Below are 16,774 nucleotides of genomic sequence, written 5' to 3'. Positions count from 1 at the left end.
ACCGTTGATTCTAGATTGGGAGATCAGAGCAGCCACACTTGTGGGAAGTGTGGGAAGGGTCACACCGGAGTTTGTAGGTCCGGTGGTGCATGCCGCAAGTGCGGAAAGGAGGGGCACTATGCGAAGGATTGTCGGCAGACATCCCGGTTCGGGATTTGAGGATTTGTTATCATTGCCATCAGGTTGGACACTTGAGGGTCAACTGTCCACAGCTTGCTACAGGACCGGTGCAGGCTCCAGCCCTGACCACTTTGAGGATTACGGGTGGAAGTCAGGGTGGAGCGGAGCCCCCAAGGGCTTAGGGTCGTGCTTTTCAGCTTACAGCGGAGGATGTTAGGGCAGTGCCGGATGCAACTGCGGGTATGTATCTTTCTTGATGTCTTGTTATTTGGTGATTATTGTGGAGTATTGTTTATTTTCTAGTCTCGCTGTATGATTTTTGGAATTGTATTCGTTGTTCCTTGAGGGTTGTGGTATGGTTATGGGTTTGGTGTTGGAAAACTTCGTTGATTATCATTCATGAGGATTATTAGTGGAAATCTGGCTTTTGGTATGAATGCCAAGTAGCATCTGTAGTCTGAGGAGTGGTTAGCTGAAGATCGGGTTTCTTTCGAGCCCGAGATGATCGGTGTTGTTATGTAAATTTGTGAAGATTTCTCGTTCTGGTGGGAATCAGTTCGTGTGTAAGGGTTTGTGTTGTGTAGGGTTGTCGAGGGAGGTCGGTGATGGCGACCGGTGGTTGATAGTCAGTTCTCTAAGTAGGGGAGAATTGGAGAATTCTCCATTAGATCGATAAGTATGAGAGGTTGTTTAGCGGTGGGATTCAACAGTGGTTCTGTCAGTCGAGCGTAGGCTGGTATGAGCAAGTGTCAGACAGGCGGGGCGGGATGCAGACCAAGGGTGACTGATTGTGGAAGGCATGGGATCAGGGCGGGTTTGAGTATGTAGGGTGGAGATAGAGTTTAAAACCCCTAGAGGGCTAGAACAGTATGATGGGTTTTAGCCATATGAACATTCCTATGTGCACATACAAACCCTAATGACTCCAACACTCCATCCTTTTGGAGTGTGTCATCTTCCCTAAGGTCGAATGACTCCAACACTCCATCCTTTTGGAGTTGGGCTATGCGTTTCTTGTTGACATGTCCAAGACGACAATGCCACAAGGATGCTTTATCCATACTATTGGAAGAATCTATGTTCAAAACATCATTTCCTAAGTTATCAACAATCATAATAGTTTCATAAATTCCATTACACGGTATTGCTTCAAAATAAAAGACACCATTTAGATAAGCCAAAATAGAACCATTCTCATTATTAAAAGAAAATCTAAAACCTTGTCTAAACAAACCATGAAATGAAATGATGTTTCTAGCCATTTCTGGCGAATAGCAACAATTGTTCAAATCTAAACATAAATTATTCCTAAGCACTAAAGAATACACTCCAATCTTGGTCACATGCGATGATCTTCTGTTCCCCATGATTAGATTGATTCTTCCTTGCTCCACATCCCTACTTCTTCTTAGTCCTTGCACATTAGAACAAATGTGGTAACCACAACCGGTGTCAAGAACCCAAGAAATAGCATGATTAGAATCGTTAGATTTAATTGTGTATATACCTGCGAAAGATGGCTTGATCTTTCCTTCCTTGATGGCTTGCAGGTACTCTGGGCAGCTTCTCTTCCAATGTCCTATCTTGTGGCAGTGGTGGCACTCTGCCTCCTTAGGATTAGGGCAGGGCTTAGCAGGATCAACTTTGTTCCCACTAGAAGAGGCACCATCTCGGGCTTTAACCTTGCGATAGTTTTTAGACGAAGCCTTCCTCTTCTTTCCCTTTCCTTGACCAATAGCCAAGACAGGAGCAGCGGGTGGATTGGGAGTTGGTGCAACAAACTTGTCTTTGAAGTTGCTCTCAGCGACCCTCAAGAGACCTTGGAGTTTGCTTAGGGTGACCTCCTCTTTGTTCATGTGGTAGGTCATCCTAAATTGATTGTACATCGGAGGCAAAGAGTGAAGCACCATGTCGATCGCCAAGTCTTCCCCAAAGTCAACATTTAACTTGCGAAGGCGGTCGACATACCTTTGCATCTTTTGCAGGTGCACGGTAAGAGACTCTCCATGACCCATCTTAGCGGAAATCATGTTAGTGAAAATCTCATAACGCTCTTGTCTCGCGTTTTGGTGGTATCTCTCCAATAAGTCTTGATGCATCTCGTACGGGTACATGTCCTCATAGGACTTTTGGAATTCGGAGTTCATGGTGGCTATCATGATGCAATGTACCTTCGTTGCATCGCGCTCATGAGTTTCAAAAGCGGTAATTTCAGCCGGAGTAGCGATTTCAGGGTTGATTTTCTCGAGCTTCTCATCGAGGACATACTCCTTATCCTCATAGCGAGCAATGGTGCGAATGTATCTTATCCATTCGCTAAAGTTCGTTCCATCGAAAGTAACCTTTTGACAAAGGCTCATCAATGTGAAAGAACTAGCAGCAGCGTTGTTTGCGTTCGACATCTACAAATAGAAAAGACAAAGATAGATTAGAATATGAATCCTTAATTATCACCCAATAAGAAAAATTAGGCTAGGATCCAACAACAATATTTACATATTAGAAAAGGGGTGCCGTAATCCAACATGCAAATAATATGAAGGTAAGTGAATGACGATTCACTAATTCTCCATCATAAAAAAAAACTAACTATAAGTCCTAAATGTATGGAGAATTCCTAGATTCGAATGAGATTCATTGAAACTATTCAATGGCATGTTTAAATCTCGATATGCCCCTCTTGTTTGTGACTGGGATACCGAGGATCACAAAGCGGGTGTGAATTACCATGCAAATTCACATGGTGCCTTCATTGTAACGATCACCTATTCGATGTGCCGGTAAACCACACACGCTCCATCGAACTATGATAAACAATGAATCACCCTTTGCCACCTTTTCTTATAACCAATTAGTGTGCCGGTAAACCACACACGCTCCACTAACTTCTTAGCAAGGGTGCAAAGTGTAATTTCATGGGATTGCATCAATTCACTTTTCCTAAAGTAACTAAGATTGGGAAATTTTAAAAATGTGTAGTTACTTTGTATTTCATATTATACTTTTAATGAGATGATGAGGTTGCCCTATCCTACCCGTTCGGCTAACGACCCTCCACCGATCAAGCAAGCGGTGGGTGTGAGTGTACACCCATTAAGCGCCATTTTATAGGCCGCAACCTTATACCCACCTTATAGATCGGCTTCGTGAATGAGGCCTACTAATGGTAAGACTAGCATTTTAGTTATACATATATACATATATATATATATATATATATATATATATATATATATATATATATATATATATATTAATCTTGTAATATTATATTAGTATAGGGTTATATTTTAAACTTTTAAAAACTTAGGGTTTGAAATTTAAATTGTCTAAATTAAAACTTTTAATTACAATACATAAATTTCAAAACTTGAGGACAAGTTTTAAACATTTAAAACATGGAGGATCAAATAACAAATAATTCTAATTAACAATTAATTTCCTAATTATCCATATTTGATTTACTCAAGATTTCTTGCAAGATAATTACCAAATTAATCAAAATAATTAGTTAATTATCATATAAGGAAATTAAATATTTTATTAGTTGATAAATATCTTTAATTAGATCAAGATTATAGACATATATATCAAAAAATCGGATTAGGGTTGATCTAATATGATTAAGGTAAGTTTCCATAAGACAATCATGAAAAAATCCCGAATCTGGCCATTCCTGACGCTTGGACTCGCCGAGTGCACCAAAGGACTCGCCGAGTCAGGCCAACTCGCCGAGTCCACAATGGGACTCGCCGAGTCCATGACTCAGAAACATAAAAATCGAATTTTTCCAGCAAGATTCAAACAAACAAGCAACAATTTAATAGAAACCAATCTAGGCTCTGATACCACTGATGGTTTTTGGCAATATGAACATTCCTATGTGCACATGCAAACCCTAATGCTTGTATCTAGGTTTCTCTAATTAAACATGCTTTGAATCCAAGACTTCTAATGACTAATTAGGTATAAGAACAATACAAAATCAGATCTAGAAGTTTACCTTTGAATCTCTTATTTTGATCTTGTTGTCTTGGAGCTCTAGAGTCACAATTGTCACTCCTCTAATGGCTTACAAACACCAACTAGCTAGGAGGATGATTTGAGAGAGAGGAGAGGGGCTAGAAATCGGCAAGGGTTTCTTTGCTTTAGCAGAGGTGCCGATTTCCCTTTCCCTAGGGGTCTATTTATTCTTGTAAGGCTCCTAGGGTTTCACCCTTAAACCCTAGTTGGATAATCATTCCTTAAAGTTTCAAACACAAAAATCGAATTTTGCAGTTAAGTTTCAAACAAACAAGCAACAATCTATTAGAAACCAAGCTAGTCTCTGATACCACTGATGGATTTTTGCCATAAGGACTTTCCTATGTGCGCATGCAAAACTCTAATGCTTGGATCTAGGCTTTCTAATTAAACATGCTTTGAATCCAAGACTTCTAATGACTAATTAGGTATAAGAACAATACAAAACAGATCTAGAATCATACCTTTGAATCTCTTGTTTGATCTTGTTGTCTTGGAGCTCTAGAGTCACAATTGTAACTCCTCTAATGGCTTACAAACACCAAATAGCAAGGATGATGATTTGAGAGAGAGGAGAGGGGAGGGAAGTCGGCCAGGGGTTCTCTACTTTTTATAAAGTGTCGATTTCCCTTTATCATAGGGTCTATTTATACTTGTAGACTCCTTAAGGGTTACAACTTAAACCCTAGTTGGATAATCTTCTCTTAAAGCAATCCAAATCCATTCCTTAGATAGCCTTGGACGATTTTAAGCTATCCTTTAGCTTCTAGAATCCGTCCACCCCTATCCAATATGGATTTACAGTCTAAAGTTTAACTATCAAACAATTGACAGTTTATACCCTCTTATTTAATTAATCTCTTTAAGTCACCAAACTAATACCAATTAATTTATGACTTATATTAATCAAATAACAATATTATTATTCTTTATATTATTCTCATAATATAATAATAATATTTATTCTCTCTTAATAAATCATCCTATCAAGTTGCTATGGTGAAGGCAACCCAAAAGGACCATACACAATCGGGTCAAATACTTGCCTAATATAGTTGCAGCCTTAGACACTATTCCAACAGAAATGACCTCATTGAAGATAACTTAACCATTTTAAGACCATAATCCCAACCATAAGCTTCTACTTTAGGTTTTGGACTTAATTATCGATCCCTTCTCGTTGCCTGTAGCATTTAGCAACTAATCTTGCTTATAGGCAGATATAGATCCGTCTGGATGATATTTTCTCTTAAATATCCATTTGGATCATATGGGTCTCCTCCCTTTGGGTAGATCAGCTAACTTCTAAGTTCCATTACCCATAATTGAGTCCATTTAATCATTGATGGCTTCCTTCCACGAAGGAGCATCTCTAGACGTCATGGCTTTAGTAAAGTTCTTAGGATCATCATCAAAGTTAATGGTGAAGATGACCTCTCTTGTCACTTTCTTTTGCGTTCCTTCAACCAAATAAGAATAAAAATTATCTCCAAAACCTTTCTCTATTCTAGCCCTAGTACTTCTCCTTGGTTCCTCTACAATAGGAGCAGGTGGGAGTATTTCTCAAGAAGTACTTGTAGGTGTTGTATGACTGGAGTTTTCATCATCCCTAGAAAACTTGTCCTTAAAGAATTCCACATCTTTGGATTCCATAACAACACCTGATTCAATATCTAATAACCGGTAAGCCTTGCTTTGTGAACATATCCAATAAATATACTCTTATTAGCTCGTGCTCCCAATTTGGTTCGCTTAGGATCGGGATTCCGATAATAAGAAACACACCCCCACACTTTCAAATAGTCTAGGTTAGACTTTCTACTTTTCCACAACTCATAAGGGCTTATAAGAATCTCACGACTAGTGATCCTATTATGAACATAACAAGCTGTCAATAGTGCCCCCCCCCCCCCCACACACACACACATACACACAGATTGTTTGGTTAACCTGATTATTTCAACATACACTTGACCATCTCACAAAGGGTTCGGTTCTTTCTTCCAGCCAAATCATTCTGTTGGGGAGTATAGGGTGAAGTTCTCTCATGTTTGATTCCTTTCTCTTCATAGAATGTGTCAAACTCTTGGTTGAAATATTCTCCGCCTCTGTCCGAGCGAAGAATTTTGATATGTATTTCAAGTTGATTTTCGACTTCAACCTTATATAAATGCATCAAAAACTTTATCTTTTGATCTCAGCAAATAAACATGTAGATATCGATTGGAGTCATCACAAAATGTGATGAAATATTTTTTTCCTCCTTGAGTAGGTATTCCATTTAATTCACATATATCAGAATGAATCAACTCAAGTAATGATGTATTTCACTTAACTGATGGTTTGCTGGTAGCTGGTAGGTTTTGTTAAACGCTACGTGAGGTAGAATTTGAATTTAGAGCATTTTGTTTAAACTAAACGCTAAAAACTTGTGATGTTAAACGATACATTTTGTTTAAGCGGAGCGTTTAGTCAAATGCTAGAAACAAGAAGCTCTCAAACGCTCTCAACGCTTCGTATCGAACACGTTCCAATTTATGCAACAAATTGGGTTTTTAGACTATCAGTATGTTTTGCGAGCCAACTTTTAAGAGCTTTTAGCGATTTATTAAAAAACGAATTAGAAAAAAAGACCTTGTTCGAGAATAAATGTCTAAAACTTTTATTTTAAACAAAAAACTTATCATCTAAAATGCCTTTGAGAGTTTTTAGATTTTAGTTTTAATGTAATTTTACGGGAAATTATCAGAAAAGTATCAATATTTTCGGAGAAGTTTCACTTTAGTCCTATTTTTTTTTTAACAGAAAAGTCCCGATTATTAGATTTTACATGATAATATGTCATTTCCTGTTAAAAGAAAAAAAAATTAATTCGAGCCAAAATGAAATAATCAAGACTTTAATGTTCAAAAAAAATTGGGAACTAAAGTGAAACTTTTCTGAAAATTTTGAGATTTTTCTGACAGTTCCCGTAATTGTACATCTTTTCAACTATTTTAGTTTTTATGTAGCGACATAAAAAACATTTTTTTTTCAATTTAACCATCTAATATTCATTTGTTCCAAAAAAAACAAACTCATGTTTGGATAAAATGACTATTGTGACTATTATTACTTGCGCAAATGTCGTTCAAACAATTATTAGTTTGAAAAAACAACCAATATTTAAAAAGAAAAAAAAAACTTTTGCGACTACTAAGTTTTATTTTTGTTTGTACTTTTAGGTTTATTTTTTGTCAAAAAATTAATCAAAATTTATAATTCTTTGTCCTCTATAAACAAAATATCATATATGTCAGATAAAAACATAAGAACACAATATGCACAACATCAACAATCCTTTTATTAACAAAGAATCAGTTGATTTACAGAGCTCACTACAATCACACTCACACTTTAAAAAAGAAAGAAATGAATTAGACTACATATGAATTACAGCCACAAAAGCAATTTGAATAAAGACCTATGAAACCATAACTTCTATCGTAAGAACAACGAAAGAGAACGCCAATGAAACATCCCAAAAACCATGATAAAATTTTTCATTTTTATAAAACATTTCCACAAGAAAACCATAGATGTTTACCATTGTTTTCGAATCATATATGTGAAAATTAGACTGTCAACATTATCTCTCAAAACATCCCAAATACGAGGATGTGTATGATAACGCCTTTGTCTTGTCCCGATCGTCAGAAGTACCTAAAAACATTGAAATCAACAATTGTAAGCCAAAGCTTAGTGAGTTCCCCCAAAATACCACACACAACAATACATATACAGTGCATGCACATTGGGTCCACAACATCACACTGGATTGCCCCTGAGCCCACAACATAGGACTGGATTGCCCCTCCCGACCTAAAGCTCAAGACTGGCTTGTTCCTGATCCCACAACATAAGAGTTGATTGCCCGTCCGGACCCCCAACTTATGATTGGATTGCTCCCAGGTTTGTTGGCTTACAACACAAAGCAGTACCGCCTCAACCCAACCATACTATGTCGACATATGCAAATAGATAAACAATAAACAACAATACAGGTAATGATACAGATCTACCAATCTAACAATCCGCTACAGTATACCAACATCCTACACACAAGGATACATACTACAATACAAAGTATAGTAAGAAAACTCACCACGTAGTCCAAAAGATAACAAGAATGATCATCGATCTGATAAACAACTCTACATGTCACCTATACATAAAACAAGGACCAAGCCTCAAACTACAACACAAAACCCTAAGTTTGACCTAAAGTCAAACTTGGTAACAAAATCAACAATCCAGTCAAAGTTAACACTCAAAAAGTCATAACTGTGGATCAGTCCCTCGTTACGTCGTGATGACCCAAAGTGTCACGTCGTGACAAATGCTGTAGATAGACTAAAGGATTAAGCTCTTAATCCTTTAAGCTATGCATCAAACCTTCCAAAAGGCCTTCTCTATCACAAAATACCATAAAAATCGTAGCTTTTTGGACATGCATGTCCAGTGCATGTCCTAAACACAATCTAGGACAAAATGATGTAATAAAATGGGGTCAAAATCTCATGCAAGAGTTCAAAACTCTATCAAACTTCATATCTAACACTTCTCTCTACAAAGGGACTCTAGGGATCCATAAAGTTGGCAACTTTATGGAACCCAACACTCCATCTAGCCTAAACATGAAGAAAAGCACATAAAAACCTAGATCTATGCACATTGGATCATAAAGTCCAGAGTGTGTGAGAGAAGATGATGGTGAGGATTACAAGCTAGGATGATGCACCAAAACTCTACCTCTTCTTCTTCTTGGCTAGAAATCACCCAAAAATGGAGGTCAATGACAAAAAATGGAGATTAGGGTTCTCGAAGGTGATGGGGACTGAGGGTGAGCAAAAACTAGCCCTCACTTCCCTTAAATAGGGGGACAACCCCCGAAATTAGGGTTTTGGCTCGCAAGGCTATCATGTCGTGATGAATCAAATGGGATGCGCGTTCCTCGGGTATGGTCACGTCGTGACCAAGGCTAAATCCTTAAAAGTTAACTGATAACTCAACAGAAATGCTTACTTGAAATTAGATGTTATAGCAAGAAAGCTAGACTCACAAAAAAATGATTGAATAATCACAAATGAACCTGCAATCAACATTAAATACAACGAGTGATGAACTTGGGTCAAACATAGATTTTACCCATACCAAACCTTGTACCCAACCCGCCTAAGATCCGCGTGTCAATTGTAGAATCATGGAAACGAGTCGCAGTCCTTCAAGTTCTAACTTAACTCAATAACACATTCAATCCTCCATAAATAATTACATGCACACAAATAAATACAAACCACAAAACACTACAAAAATACAACATTCTTTTATGATAATCTTGCAACAATAGCAACCAACTTTAATACTTTCAACACCCCCTCTCAAGATGATCATAAAAGAATTTTAAATTTTTTTATACTTGAAACAGATCAAGTAAACCTAACTCACACAAAAAGTTATGTTGACTCGAATTCATAGATTTAGTAAAAATATCAACCCTCTTATTTTCAGAAACTATCTTACAATTTTTATCATTCTCTTTGACACTTTATCACAAACAAAATGAATATCCATTTCAAAATATTTAGTTTTTAAGAGAATCAAATTTCCAACCACAAGCCCCATATGGATATAAAACGAGATGCATTAACCCAACTAAGATAGATATCATTGCAACTTGCAAGAATATAACGATATTGATATGTAATTATTAAGATTTCAAATTTAATAAATTTTATGTATTTTTAGAAAATAAACAGTTAGAAATTAAAAGAATAGTGCGCAAAAATATTCTAAAAAGTAAAAACAATAATCGTTTTTTTAATTTAATAATATTTTAAAAATATTTTATCATTACTTTATTATGAAGATTAGCCTTTTTTTAATCTGTAGTCTATTCATGTCGTTTTCGGTATGAAGAGAATGAAAAGTGTATATTATCGTCTATAAATGAGGCCACGTAGAGATTCGGAGCAACGCAAATTCGTCAAAAATCAATCAACCACCATTCCAACATTCCCCGAATTCATTTCCAGGACACGAGGGTGGTTACCCTTGCCCCCATCACTCTCATTCTCCGACGTTTGTTTCATTCGGAGTTTTGTTATCGGCGGCGTGAATCGTGATGGCGGGGCAATCCCGTAAATGGATGATTCTGATGGCGACCATATGGATCCAGGCCTTCACCGGTACCAATTTCGACTTCTCGGCTTACTCGTCGGAGCTTAAGAAGGTTCTGGATATTTCGCAGATGGAATTGAACTACCTGGCCACCGCCTCCGACTTAGGGAAAGCGTTTGGGTGGTCGTCGGGACTGGCGCTCATTTATTTGCCGATATGGATGGTGATGTTCATCGCGGCTTTCATGGGGTTATTCGGTTACGGGGTTCAGTGGCTCCTCATTCGTCGTATAATTACTCTCCCTTATTTTCCGGTGAGTTACAATTCCCCCAATTAATTCATCATCATGCATCCATGCACGAATCCATGTCAATGAAATCTACAATCCTAATTCTTCCCCAATATTTTATAATCTTACAACTTAACCCTAATGGTCAATTGCATGGAGTTTCGTCTTGAAAGCGACGTCAGGTGCTATCAAGTCGTTCTAGGGTCATGCCATTGACCCCAATTAATGCCTGAAATTTAACAGTTGTCATTGTTTTTCAACAAATTAAATTGAAACTTATTGATGATAACCTACAGCTTATAAGTTAATTTAACTCGACCATTAGAAATGATGCTCAATCAATTTGTTACGATCTTTTTTTTTCTCATCGGCTGATCACAATGTTGATTATCGCCTTGGTAAATTCAGTTCTAAGGGACTTCATTTACCATTGATTGCAGGTATTTCTACTGTGCTTATTGGCAGGATGTAGCATCACTTGGTTCAATACATTTTGCTTTGTCCTATGCACCCAAAACTTCCCCACAAATCGACCTCTAGCCATCTCTCTCACTGTAAGCTTCAATGGCGTAAGTGCAGCCTTATACAACCTCGCAGCCAAAGCCATAGACCCAACCTCCTACTCCCTCTACCTTCTTCTCAACGCCTTCATTCCCCTCTTCACCTCTTTTGCCGCCCTCATCCCAATTCTCAGGCAACCACCAGCAAGTTCAAACCCAATTTCAACTGAAACACTCCGCCATGATCGAATCATATTCATCATCTTGTTCATCTTTGCTGTCATCACAGGTATCTATCTCGTTGCCATCCCTCCAAATCCTGCAAAACTCTTCTTTGCTGGTGCCATCTGCCTCCTTGTCCTCCCCTTAGGAGTCCCGGGAATGGTTTATGCTCGAAGTTGGTTTACACAAAATGTAACCCCAAGAGTTATCAAACGAACAAGCTTCATGCTTGATGATGATGATGATGATCTTGGGCTCCGTAAAAAGCTCATCAATGGTGGCCATGATGATGATGATGATGGAGATGGTAATGGGTGTTGGGAGATGGTAATAATGAGTGACAGATTGGCGTTTCTTGAGGAAGAGCATGATATGAAGAGGCTCCTATTTAGGATTGATTTTTGGTTATATTACTTTGCATACTTTTGTGGTGGAACAATTGGGCTAGTGTACAGTAACAATCTAGGCCAGATAGCTCAATCTCTTGGTTTAGATTCGACTACTTCCACACTCATCACACTCTATTCCTCTTTCTCTTTCTTCGGCCGCTTACTTTCAGCAGTTCCAGATTTCTTGAAAGCGTAAGTAAATAAATCTGGCATCTTTTCAAGATAAAAAATGAATTTTGGAAAAATCTAGCTGATAAGCAATCTAGAAGATATATATAAAATGACATAAAAGTGCATTTAGAAAAATATGATTTTATAATTAATTAAATGTATATTATGAAAAAATTTAAAAAACTCCTTAAAAAATCTCGAAAAATAAGTTAACTTATCAACTAGTTGTTACATGCCAGATACATCCTAAGACTAAGACTGACACTGGCTCCAGGACAAAAATTGCAATTTTTATCCCGTACAAAAAGGTGGAACAGAATACGGACTTGCTCTCGGTCTCTCATTTGTGTAAAAGACATAAATGCCCTCCTGATCATTGAAAAAAATATATATACATGTTTATATAGGAAGTTGTATGTGGCAAGGACCGGATGGCTAGCCATAGCACTGGTGCCAACACCATTAGCATTTCTCATGCTCTCGTTGACAGATGCCAAGATAGCGCTTCAAATTGGAACTTGTCTCATTGGTTTAAGTTCGGGTTTCATTTTCTCATCAGCCGTGTCGATTACATCAGAGCTTTTTGGACCTAAAAGTGTTGGTGTTAACCACAACATTCTCATCACAAACATCCCAATTGGTTCCCTCTTTTATGGTCTTGTTTCCGCCTTTGTTTATGATGGAAATGCTCTTCTTAAGACAGCATCCGTTTGTATGGGAAGAGACTGCTATTTTGGTACGTTTGTTTTGTGGGGTTGTGTTTCGGTTTTGGGGTTGGTTTTAAGTGTGTTGTTGTTTCTAAGAACTCGACATGCTTATGCTCGACTTGAACGTAACCAGATTTCTCTAGTATCATGATTCATGATATATCTGGTTACAAATTGTTCGGTTTTTTCCTCTTTTTGTATCACGGATACAAAGAGAACCCATACTTTGTCCATACCCTGGTGAACTTTCAAGGGAAGGTTGCATTCCCCTTAGGTTCATAAAGGAAGAATGTTCATACCATGTTGTATAAATTTTGTGTTTATAGTATATACCTGTTTCACTGTTTGTTCATATGTGGTTCAAGCTTTCTTCAAATCATCTAAACAAACAGGGTGTTTCGCATAAGGGATTTGGAATTGAATTCCATTCCAATCACTTAGCAAAAGGTACATGATGAGTTGTTGGTAAGGTGCCCCTCAACTGGTTAGTTGAAGTTGTTTTTTTCAGGAATGAATTGTGAAACACAATCTGAAGAGTATTTTTCTGTTAAAGTTGTTTTTTTTTTTTCAGTTTCAAATTAGAAATTGCATTCTAGTTAAAGTGTTAAAGTTGATTGGATTAAGATTACAAATTGCATTCTAATTGGATTCAGATACTTGATGATTGTTGATTTGATGTAATTCCTTGACATCTTTCATTCTATGAACCAAACATCCATTTACTTACACAATTATCTATACAATCACTTGAAGAATATCGGGAGTTAAAAAAATCAATTGGTGATAACAAATGTAGCAATCAACAAAAAAGCGAATGGAGATGGAGTAAAATGTTCTTCTTGTTAAAGTTTTTACTTTTCAGTTCCAAACTATAATGATTAAAGGTTATCCTATAGTTGTTAATTGAATTAGTCTGGAATATGACCTAGTAGAACCAAGAACCAAATTAGAAACTTCTAAGTTCTAATTTGACTAAGTCAACTCAACATCTTATAAGACCCAATAAAATGCATATCAAATAACCCCTAAATCATAAAATAATAATAATAATAATAATAACAACAACAACAACAAAAAATCTGATATGTACATGTCAATTTTATCATAGTAAATTTACTATATGGGTCAAAATTCATAAAACACTTGGTTGTTTTTTTTGTTTATATATATATATATATATATATATATATATATATATATATATATATATATATATATATATATATATATATATATTTGTGTTTAACTTCCAACCACCATGACTTTGTTTTTTTCTTTTTCTTTTTCTTTAAAGAAAGCTGTAAGCCTTTGTCAGAATTGCAAAAAATAATATATTTTTGGTTATAGTTTTTTTTTTTTTTTTAATTTCAAACTATAAAAGATTTTGGTTAGTTGAATCGAAAACATTCTATACATAACGACTTTATAGAATTCAACATCTATATTTCAAAATCTTAATGATTTTTCTGACTGTTAACCAAAAAAAAATCAAACTATCGATTTTTTGCTAATATATATATTCCAAATTATTTGTCAAATTTACGAACAAAACATTATCCCACGAAAGAAAAATGATTTCATTTTCATTTATAATCTTACTAACTAAAACAGATTCCAATTACAAATATTTTAAGAAATTTCAAATGTAGCGACACACCTGATTTGATTCAGATTACACATTGCATTAACAGTATTCAGATACTTTCCTAGACATATTGCATTCTATTAACCAAACATCCTTTTACTTATGAAATTATTTATACAATCACTCGAAAAATATCGGGAGTTCAAAAAAATCAATTGATGACAACAAATCTAGCAACCGATGTCTATAACCCTGAAGCTGTAAGTCCAACTCTCTGTAGAAACATTAGTGTAGGAGTATCAGAGTATGTTCCCCGTTTCAATATAACCAACCACCTACATAATCATCAAGAACCGAAATGGAGATGGAGTATAACCTAAGGGTAAATACAAAAAGTTTCATTCTTTATACAAAGAAATAACCTCTCATACGCTAACGCCATTTTTCTAGCTGTAAACATGGAGGTTGCATATCTCTGGCAAGCCTTCCCTCTCTGAACAAGCCTCCCTGGACCTTCCGCCACCACCACCTCCAACGCCTCCACCAACGACTCCACATTCGGTGAAAACATAAAACCAAATTCATCATCAACAAGAATCGTCCCTTTGATGCTCGGAAACCGTGATGCCATAACCGGTTTCCCAGCCATCATAGCTTCCATAAGTGTTAGATCAAGCCCTTGTGGCCTAAGTGTCGGGTTCACAAAGATATCAATCCCATTATAGAACCCTCGAAGCTCTGTTGGGCTCATTGAGCCCAACACTTTGACCTGTGGTCCTAGCTCCATGTACCTTTGTTGCCAGGGTCCAGCCCCAGCAACAACCAAGTACACATTTGTGTACTTTTTCATCAGTTTTGCAAAGGCTGCATACAATAAAGGGTGCCCTTTGTCTTTCACTAGTCTCCCAGCCACCCCAAGGAGTAAACTAGCATTCTTGGGTACCCCAATTTTGGATCTAAATTTCTTCCCTAATTCTGGATCTTCCCGAAAATCGTCCTCGTTAACTCCATTCACAATCACATGTACTCGTTTGCTCGGGATTTGGTATACATCTCGCAACATTTCGCCACAACTGTCGCTAATAGCGATGTGGTGTCGGTAATTTCTAAAGAATCGGATTTCGTTTAGGACTTTCGGGATCATGACTTGTAAGCTTTCGTTAAAAGACGGGGACATGGGCTCTTTGGGATTTCGTATAAGATCTTGGTAGATGCTTGATGATACGCTTTCCAAAGCGATCCCATGCCATGACACTGCAAGATTCGGGATATCGCGAGCTTTGTAATGAGGTAACGCGACGCTTTCCGTGTGGACCACGTCAAACGGGCGTACCTTGTTTTCCTCCTCGTACTGTTCCATTGCCTTGTTGTAACGCCATTGTCCCGGCTCGTTGCCCTCGTGGAAATGGACGATGAGGGCATTATCGTCTTTTCTCTTGGTGTTGATTAAACTAACGTCTTCGTTTGGTGGGGAAGTGAAGATATGGATCTCGTGGTTGCGGGTTGCTAAAGCGGTGTATAATGTGAACGCGTGTCGCTCCATTCCTCCCGGGGTTGTTCCAACCGGCCATTTTCTGGTGAAGACGGCTATCTTGAGGGGGACTGGTGGAGGGATGTGGGAGGAGAAACTAAGGTGGTTCCAGGAGAATTCGGCTGAGCGGAGGTCGCCGGAGAAAGAGGTTGAGGTGGTGGAGGCGGTGTTGCAGATGGAGGCAGGAGGGGTGTGGAGGAGGAGAAGGGCTGGGATTGTGAAGAGGAGAACACAAAAGAGGGTGGTGGCTAGGCTGGATTGGATAGAGCAAACAGGCTTCTTGGTTTTGGTGACCATGGTGGAGGTTTGTGGTGGTGGTGACGGAGATGGAGGTATTGTCCTTTTGATGATGTTTGGTCTGGTTTTTGTAGTTGTGAACATGGTGTGCGTGGGAATATAGATAGTATAGGGATGGGTGGGAAGGTATACACGCACTTAAGCAAGTGCTTTTTGTGCTTTTCCAAGTGCTTTTCTCACGTTTCTTTTGGGAATTTGAATGTGAATTCTTGTGACTCACACAACCTTCTTGCACTCATTATCATGTGTAAATTGTATACCATTTTTTCTACATTATATTTATATTATACTATACATAAAAGGAAGCTCGTTAGGAAAAAAAAATTCACAAGGAAACCGATATAACGTTACGATATAAATTTATCCAGGTCTCCTATAATCATTTTCAAGTAAAACTAGTTTTTATTAAAAAAAATTAAAAAGAAAATAAAAGGTCAACCATTACCATTGTGAGTTGTGAGTGGTTGCTTGCCTGAAATGAGACCACCCATGGGGCATGTGTAGTGTAGGTGGTAGGAGTGAAATTAGGCACAGATTTTGGGGGCTTTTAATTTATGTAAGTATGAAGAAACTTTTGACTTGTACAAGTCTCACCCTTATACTTTTTAATTTATTTATATGTATTGTAGTGCGTATTCAACAATTTAAGGAAGGTTACAGAATACATTGCTTATTGCTTGGCCATGAATTAAGCTTAAGCACAAGCACCCCATGCAAATGCAACTGACTTCAATTTTACTCGCCCTTTTTATAAACTGGTTTCTACTTTTGTAATAAAGTA

The 16,774-nt window shown here is 37.3% G+C and overlaps 2 protein-coding genes across 2 annotated transcripts; one reads left to right on the top strand and one right to left on the bottom strand.

Annotated features, from left to right (window-relative positions):
- Positions 1 to 10,141: 10,141 nt before the first annotated feature.
- LOC145056593 (protein NUCLEAR FUSION DEFECTIVE 4-like) lies at positions 10,142 to 12,932 on the top strand. Its single transcript, XM_079004289.1, has 3 exons — positions 10,142 to 10,615; positions 11,032 to 11,894; positions 12,281 to 12,932. The coding sequence occupies exons 1-3, from the start codon at positions 10,307 to 10,309 to the stop codon at positions 12,729 to 12,731; spliced, it is 1,623 nt and encodes a 540-aa protein (XP_078860415.1). The 5' UTR covers positions 10,142 to 10,306; the 3' UTR covers positions 12,732 to 12,932.
- Positions 12,933 to 14,187: 1,255 nt separating this feature from the next.
- Positions 14,188 to 16,305, bottom strand: LOC145056594 (UDP-Glycosyltransferase superfamily protein). The gene has a single exon (XM_079004290.1). The coding sequence runs from the start codon at positions 16,075 to 16,077 to the stop codon at positions 14,542 to 14,544; it is 1,536 nt and encodes a 511-aa protein (XP_078860416.1). The 5' UTR covers positions 16,078 to 16,305; the 3' UTR covers positions 14,188 to 14,541.
- Positions 16,306 to 16,774: the final 469 nt, after the last annotated feature.

The sequence above is a fragment of the Lactuca serriola genome, chromosome 6, assembly GCF_051521515.1.
Source record: "Lactuca serriola cultivar US96UC23 chromosome 6, Lser_US96UC23_V15, whole genome shotgun sequence".
NCBI lineage: Eukaryota > Viridiplantae > Streptophyta > Magnoliopsida > Asterales > Asteraceae > Lactuca > Lactuca serriola.
Note: the sequence above shows the minus strand (reverse complement) of the source record. Positions and strands in the feature narration are given on the sequence as shown.